Source organism: Arachis ipaensis, chromosome B08 (assembly GCF_000816755.2).
Source record: "Arachis ipaensis cultivar K30076 chromosome B08, Araip1.1, whole genome shotgun sequence".
Taxonomy (NCBI): Eukaryota; Viridiplantae; Streptophyta; class Magnoliopsida; order Fabales; family Fabaceae; genus Arachis; species Arachis ipaensis.
Window position 1 is genome coordinate 6,513,379 of NC_029792.2, and position 8,510 is coordinate 6,521,888.

Here is an 8,510-nt window from a genome sequence, read left to right on the forward strand (position 1 = left end):
TTTTTATTATCTTTTAAATATTTTCGATATATAAATGTGTCAAGTAATCACGTATTCAACATAATGAGATTAGTTTTCATAGAGGAACATGTTGATAATAAATCTAAAAAATAAAACAGAGTAATGTGTGTATTGAATAATGAATGAATTCGGGATGTGTATTAAATATTCAACTTTGATTTATGAATTATGAGCGAGCATTGGCTTTAAATGTGATAAATCTGTATATGAATTCCAACGTTTATAAATTAAAAATAACCATATCAAGAATGTTAAAAGATTATTAAAATTTATTAATTTTAATTATTAATATTTAAAATATAAAATAAAATATATTATTAAATTATTATTTTTATTTTTTAAAAATAAAAAAATTTAAATTTATAATTTTTTAAATAAACATAATGATAAGCTTAGCATTTTTCTAACCATATATATGGAGTTGTGGACCAGCTATGCATGCTAATGTGGGGGACCATCCTAATTATTAGACATTAGCGATTGGTGATTGGTCCCAGGATTCGGATTCTTCATGCCTCCTTAACCTAACGAACGTCGTGAAGTGACTAACTAACATGATGCTTACACGTGGTACTATTTATCTTTTGTTCCCATTAGGTGAAGAGTGAAGACTCATTTGCATGTATATTTATTGTAAAATTAATAATTAAAAATACTAGATGATTTAATATGTTTTTGATAAACATTTACTAACTTAAACATTCAGTCCTTTCAACAATTTAATTTGAATGATTGAATAATCCAACTAGAACAGGTGAAGAATTTCACAATGGACATCCTTAAACGGAGCTCAGGAATATGGGCATCTGAACTAGTATCAAACCTAGACAAAATGTGTGACAACCTCGAATCCACACTCTCCAATTCCTCTTCCGCAAGCTACCTTTTCCCTTTACAGCAGTTCCTCTTCACCTTCCTCACCAAGACCCTCTCCGGAGCCGACCCCTCCGTTGACGCCAAGATCGCCGACGGCGGCTACCTCATGTTTGACCGCTGGCTGGCCCTTCAGCTCCTGCCCACAGTCCCCATAGGCATTCTCCAGCCGTTAGAGGAGATCTTCCTCCACTCATACGCATACCCTTTCTTCCTTGTCAGTGGTGACTACAACAACCTCTACAACTTCATCAAACAACATGGTACACACCATTATTATTCCTATCTTTGCATGTCATTTTCATAATTAATTGATATTTTTTCATGCAAATCAAACAAAACCAGGGAAGGAGGTTGTAAACAGAGGCAAGCTCGAGTTTGGGTTGACCGAAGAAGAAGCCATTCACAACCTTCTCTTCGTGCTTGGATTCAACGCATTCGGAGGCTTCTCCGTATTCCTCCCAAGCCTGATTGACGCCATAGCCACCGACACCACAGGCTTACAACGCAAACTGGCAAAGGAAGCAAGGGAAAATGGCGGGTCAACCCTCACCCTCAACTCGGTCAAAGACATGCCACTCATCAACTCCGTCGTCTACGAGGTGCTCCGCCTCAACCCACCGGTTCCCCTCCAGTACGCCCGCGCAAGAAAGGATTTCACACTGAGTTCACACGACTCGGCCTTCCGAGTCACCAAGGGCGAGTTACTCTGCGGCTACCAGAAACTTGTTATGCGGGACCCACTTGTGTTTCAAGAACCGGAGAGTTTTAAGCCGGACCGGTTCGCTAACGGTGGGGCCCAATTGTTGGACTACTTATTTTGGTCCAATGGGCCTCAGAGTGGGTCCGCCACTTCGTCCAATAAGCAGTGCGCTGGAAAAGACATTGTGCCCCTTACTGCTGCTTTGATTGTAGCCCACTTGTTTCGTAGGTATGATTCTATTGAGGGGAATTCTAGTTCCATCACTGCCCTTCAGAGGGCCAAATGAATTCCCTTTCCATGTGTTTTCTTTGAGGTGGATGTGTTTAATCCAAGTTAAGTATACATGCATACATATTATTAGAATAGGGAAATTGTAATTATAAGTAAACTACAGCAGTCGGCATCATTTAAATTTTTTCAATAAAATGTTTTTATTATTTTGAGATATTTTAGAATATTACTAAAGTTATGTGATGAGCATGCAATTAATCACATTCAATCTTGTTAGTAAAAGGAAAATAAATTTATAATAGATATGTTTGCATTATCCTTTGGGTGGACCAATATATATCCTTGTCTACTCCCTCACGAGTTGTCATTACCTCAGCTTCATTTCTAGAACAGCACAGGAATTTACCTACTTTTAGCTGTTCGTCCAATTTCTTTTATTTAATAATTTATAATATATTTTTAGTCTATATTTTTAAATATAAATGATAAAAATAATGAATTCTACTTATTTTTTAGTATTTCTCTTTACAAAAAATACTCCAGTGCAATGCATAACTCAATATTAATTTCAAACAATATTTATAATAGTGTTTGGACTTAAAAAAACATATTTATATCTTTGTTCTTTGTAGTTATATTTCATTCTTTTTATAATCAATTTATAACTCATATTTATTAGAAAAGTCAATTTACATTTATAATGATGAAGACCATCGTTATTTCATTTTATTCATTCGTTGTTAAGATTGAATTATTATCGACAGATCAAAATATAAAATCGAAATCTTACATAAAATTAGAGAAACAAATAAAAATATAAAATATAAAATAATGGCAAGATTTAAATCCTAAAATTGTAGGATTTAATCGTAATTATTAGAAATAATTGACTTCTCTAAATTGTAATGTTTGAAAAATTTAACTGCTTTGGCTTCTACACAATTGAACAAACAGGAAAGCCAGCAGAGTTGACTTGCATATTGTGGAGAATGGAATCCCATATTTTCCTCTCCCAAACAAGCCTTTCAAGAATGGCAAGTAACATAGAACCACATAGGCACTGCAAAACACTTCACCAAAACCATAATGTGTGTTGCTCCCTCTTCTGATTGAGAAGTTGATAACCAAAGCAGTGAGTTGAACAAGCAAAATAGTTATCCCTGGTAGAAAGATGGGAGACTCATTGAAGGTGAACCTTCCAGAATTCCCATCGTCACTACAAGAAGGTTCCTCTTTCTTTGTTATTTCGAAGACTGTGTCTGATATTCTCAGTTGCTTGAGTATTATAGCCAAGAATCCAAAAAAGCAGGAATTCATGGTTGTTATTCTTGCCATCCTCTGGTTGTTCCACCATGTCCGAATTGACAACCCGCTTAACACTTGCTCTAACAATGTAGATACGTTGTAGATCAATACCAGTGTAGCTGGTATCCATAAACCTGCTCCCTACATAACCATAATTGTGCATGAAATTAAAACATTGTCCAAATTCACAAATGCTACATGAACCACTAATTTGTGTGTAACTCTTGTACAGCTACTATAAATAGGTATATGTAAGGATAAATTTTGAAATATACTAGAATTAAATTATCTTACAATACATTTATTTGTATCAGTTGCACAAGAATTATATACAAATTAATATCACATGTATAAAACATTATTATTGTTAATACCAATTGTATGTAGTAAGTTTTGTGGTGACCTGATTTGGCAAGAAGGTGGAATTGGTGATGATACAATAGGCAGGTAGAAGAGCATAGCAGATTTCAGGGACAGATCTTAAGGCCCAAGTAGTGATCCAAATATATGCCAAACATTCTCTCAATTGTAGCTTACCAAAAACGGTCCCAAAGATAGGACAGTGCTTGCTTAGGAAAATTTCAAGCAAGCCAGAGGACCATCTCTTATGTTGGGCCATCTGGCCTATACTATCTTGAGGTGAGCATCCCCTAAATGCTATTGGATCTGTTGTGCAAAATTCAGATTTCCAACCTTTTGTGTGAAATCTCAGCCCAGTCAACACATCCTCTGATGTTGACCCATATATCCACCCCACCTAAATATTCTCAAAACATACATAAAACAACAACAAATTAGCGTTTTACCACAAATACCCAAGAAAATATAGGGAAAAAAAGGGAATCTGCTTCTAAATTTACATTAAAAATCAATGTATCTAAATAATCCATTGTTCAAATTTAAAAGGGTAGCTTTGATTCTTTTAAATGTGATTTTACTTATTTCATATATTATATAACAATTTTGTACTGTCACACTATTTAATAAGCTCTAGATATCTCATCCTGTATGATCCCAATATTGTATTAAAATATTCCCCAATTCTATAATGAAAAATGAAAAATTATAGCTGCTACATTTTTTGATATTACACATTCTTTTATGGTATAAAAAAATAATTTTTTTTATATTTTTTCTCATATTTTACGATCATTTTTAATATATAAATGAAATATGTAAGGCAAGGTGTTATAAAAACTGGATGTAAATAGTAAAAAAAAAAAAAAATTTGATGTTATATAATTTTTCATATCCTATTGGCATACTCACCTGTTTACCCCAGGCGGTGTTGTATTCATATTCACAACTAGAAACCTTGTTCACTTCCTCATGATCAAGGTGTATGGAATTATCATTGGAAATGAATGTCTTTTGCTCCAAAGCACTAGCAGCTGATTTGACGAACCCCTTTGAATTGCCAAATGTTTTTGTTTTTTCCTTTTCTGATAATATTCCTGCCAAAGAGAGCAAGATATTATGAAATTGAGAATTAGTTATACCATATAGTAATATAATTTTGAATATAGCTAATTTTAATTATTAGTACCATTGATGAAAACATGATCCTTGTTCCCATTTTGAATGTCAAGATCGGGAGATTTGCCGTAAATAACTTTTCTCCTGTGGAAACAATTTGTTCCTGCATATATGATCCCTTGTAGTCCTGCAAATCCACTTCCTATATACTGCATTTTTTTTTATAACAAGTGAACATTAATTTCTTAATACACCTTATTATTGCTTCTCATCATAGTTCATAGATAAGAAATGACTACGAATAATAAATTTCTTGTGTGATATGATAAGAAACGACTCACCAAAGGCAAAGCCACTTGCTGATTTCCAAAAGCGTCATCCTTTACTGCATCATAGAATCGCTGTGGACATTGAACGAATGCAACTTCTTTTTCACCCTTTGAGTCCAACAAAATGCAGAGTGCGTGTAGAACAACCTCAGGATTGTTCACATACATGTCACAATCCACATTCAGCATAAACGGAGCATTTGTCAACAATCCAGAGACTCTAGTCTGTTCATAATTTTAAATCAACAGACTCAATAATAAGTTTTCATTCATGTCATATTGGAGTTCTAATTATGAAGAATGATTAATTTAATTACCAACACATTCATAGCACCAGCTTTGTAATGATGTGGATGTTCTGGTCTCTTCTCTCTGGATATGTAGATCAAGTGGGGCACCCCATTTGAGACCCCTTCTCTGTTCTCCCATATCACCTATTAACAAAGTATTATTAACTAATTTAAGAACCAGCTTTAAGAAAATACAAAATAAATAATACATCATAAAATTGGTTACATTTCTAGGCTATAAATGGATGTAACATTGTAACTGATTATAGGTTGACATAATTATACATACCCTTAAGAAAAGTAGTCTTTATTCTATAGGTAAGAAAATTTTATTAGATTCTATTAATTATATTGTAAGTCTTTTTAGGCTTGTGAGATCTAATATAGTGTATTCAAGTGGTAAAAAACTGGCAAATAAATGAGATCTCACTTTCCCACTTTATTTCTTTGTCCGATTCAGCATTATGCGCATATTTTGGGATTCATCACTTCAGTCTTGCAACTTGCAAATTTTTTAATTCATGGGTAGGTTGGAATTATCTAAAATAGCATGTGTGATTATTATTATTACATAAAAAAGAGGACATGGTGGCATATTCGGTCAACTATAAAGACAAGAAATTATTATTAATTGCAACCATTATGATTTGTATGTAGTGCTAAATGTTAGAAACCAATAAATTCAGTAAAACAATTAAGAAAGAATTGAAACTTTGTATACACATTTTCTATACCTTAACTATGGTGGCATGATTTCTCTGCTGAGTTTCTGAGAAGTCTGCAAATTCTTCAACAAGCTCACATGGAACAGATTTTTTATCTGCATTTTGAATCTTCTGGCAAAGTAGCTCATACTCCTCCTGCATAAAAAAATAGTATTATATCATAACTATTTCAAGAAAATACTACATACTATTCATTCAAATCAATATATATTATTACCTTCATTTTCAACCTTTGTTGTTTAAATCCAGGGATGTCACTGTTATAGGCTTTTGAATCACCTGAGAAGTATCTAAACGGTGCTCTAACTTGCACATTGAACTTCTTGCAGAAAGGAACCCAAAGCTTTGCAAACTTTGAAGCCTCCACAAGAGCATAGAAGGTATGAGGAGAGCAACCGTCATCGGAGACATAGCAAGAAAGCTTGTTGGAAGGGTAATCAAGCGCCAACAGTGAGAGAACAGTGTTGACCGTTATGATTGGTGGTTCAAGAACTGGATCTGCCGTTGTAACAAACAGGTCGACAGGTGGAAGATGAGGAACCCGAAGGAAGAGGCGGTTGAGGTAGGTTCTTGTGTGTGAAGGAGTCCATTTGGTGGAAATGGTGGTGAGGAAAGTGAAGGTGAACCATGACTCGCAGAGGAGAGCAAGGAAGGAAGGGAGAGTGAAGAGGTTGTAAAGAGAGAAGAGACGGTAAGAAAGAAGCATCAGAAGGAGGAGAAGAGTGATGGAATCCATGAATTTTGAGAACTTGTGCTTCTCCCATATTTTCTCATAGAGAGGGAGAAGTGTGATCTTCGTGGTCGCCATTAGCAAAACTGTAACTGTAAGTCTGTAACTGTTTCTGTTTGTGTGTGCAGAGTCACACTTTTCGGAAATCAACGTGCCTTTATTTATAATGCCGCCCCGCCCTTGTGACTCAATTTATTCTGCATTTTGTATCAATTTTGTATTTAGTTTTGCATATGTTAAATTATTATTAATAAAAAAATACTAGTACTTTTAAAGAAAGACCAGACCTTTGTGTGTTATCAACTTTGTTTGTTTGTGTTTAATAATTAGGTTGTATGGTTCAATATTTCCACTAATCATGGTCTGACGGTTGACCGTTTAAATAAAATAACAGGTCCAGTTTGGTATAGTTTTTGTGCATGGATTGTGGGTGTGAGATTTTCGGTTGACTCTCATTCATCCTTTCACCAGGCCAATTATATTATGCCCAGATTCAATAATAAAGTCTGAAATATTAATTTAATAATTATCATGAGTAAAAATTTTTAATTTTAATAATTACATAATAAATATATTAAAAATTTAAACTTCATAATTTTTTTTAGTTATATTGAATGCATATAAGGCTTTATAGTGTTTTTTGTTGTCTGTATGAGGCTTTATAGTTAACAAAATACATTTCCTTTTGAAGTTAAATTGTAGATGTGAAACAAAGACACTGGGGGCCACGCTTAGTAGACGAGGAGAGTGAAAATACGATTATATATAATTTTCAGTATACTTTATTTATGAGAGAGCCACCAACTGATTCAACTAATTAAGTTTAACTACTAATGTAATCGGATGAATAAGTTTGGTTGAACAAGTAACTGTCTATTGAACAAGCAACTGTCTAACTGCAAACTTGTTAGTTGTTATGTGGTGTGACTTGTGAGTTGTGAGGTCCTTTTTCTCCTAACCAGTTATAATTAGGGGTGTTCAAATCCAAACCGATCCAAATTAAATCGTCCATCTAATTCGATTCAAACCGAAAACCGATTAAAACCGCACTAATTTGGATTTGATTGGATTTTTTTTTGTAAATCGCTGGATTGGATCGGATTTCGGATCTACTTTTCATAACCGATCCAATCCAATTCAAATCGCACAATGTGCTATAATATTATTATTTTATTATTATATTTACAATTATACTTATAACATGTTCAATTTGTTATACATTTTTCTATTATTCATGTATTATTATTATTTAATAAATATTTTATGTTTAAAATGTTATTTATTTATTTATTTTAACTAACCTATAATTTTATTTCTATTGTTATGTTATGGTTGGCTTTTTAAGATATTGTTAAGACTTGTTATGTCATTGTTGATTATTTAAAATTTGATATTGAGACTTGTTATATGTATTTAATTTTTTTATTTAAAAAAACCGCAAATTCAAATCGATCCAAACCGCTTGTAATCGGATCGAATCGGATCGGATTTCCAAAAAAATTTCATCCAATTCAAACCGCACCGCACATAGATTAAGCGTTCGAATCAGATAACTTATTCCCTTAAAACCGAACCAAACCGCATCGCAAACACCCCTAGTTATAAACTTATAATCTCCTGTCTCTATTCTTCTTTGACTGGCTAGTTTCTCATTTCTCTACAAAAATCCTTCAATAGATTTATAATAACCAGATAACTACGGAGAAGCGAAAATGTAATTTATCTTATGTGTTAAATAGTTCGGACATAGTAGTGCCCTTTATCTATACAAATTTTTATATTCATGATTATTTTATGATAATATTATATTTCAATATAATTAATCTT

The 8,510-nt window shown here is 33.3% G+C and overlaps 2 protein-coding genes across 2 annotated transcripts in view; one reads left to right on the top strand and one right to left on the bottom strand.

Moving 5' to 3' along the window:
* The window catches only part of LOC107613227 (fatty acid hydroperoxide lyase, chloroplastic), a 3,206-nt gene extending 1,162 nt beyond the window's left edge, over window positions 1-2,044 (top strand). Inside the window, exons 2-3 of the mRNA XM_016315127.2 lie at window positions 776-1,157; window positions 1,240-2,044. Of these exons, the coding sequence (XP_016170613.1) occupies window positions 776-1,157; window positions 1,240-1,883 (1,026 nt within the window). The 3' untranslated portion in view covers window positions 1,884-2,044. The remainder of the gene's footprint in view (window positions 1-775; window positions 1,158-1,239) is intronic.
* On the bottom strand, window positions 2,658-6,811 carry LOC107613226 (cellulose synthase-like protein B4). Its single transcript, XM_016315126.2, has 8 exons — window positions 6,171-6,811; window positions 5,963-6,088; window positions 5,256-5,372; window positions 4,951-5,163; window positions 4,680-4,818; window positions 4,403-4,587; window positions 3,537-3,890; window positions 2,658-3,274 (listed from the first exon to the last, which is right to left on the bottom strand). The coding sequence occupies exons 1-8, from the start codon at window positions 6,759-6,761 to the stop codon at window positions 2,747-2,749; spliced, it is 2,253 nt and encodes a 750-aa protein (XP_016170612.1). The 5' UTR covers window positions 6,762-6,811; the 3' UTR covers window positions 2,658-2,746.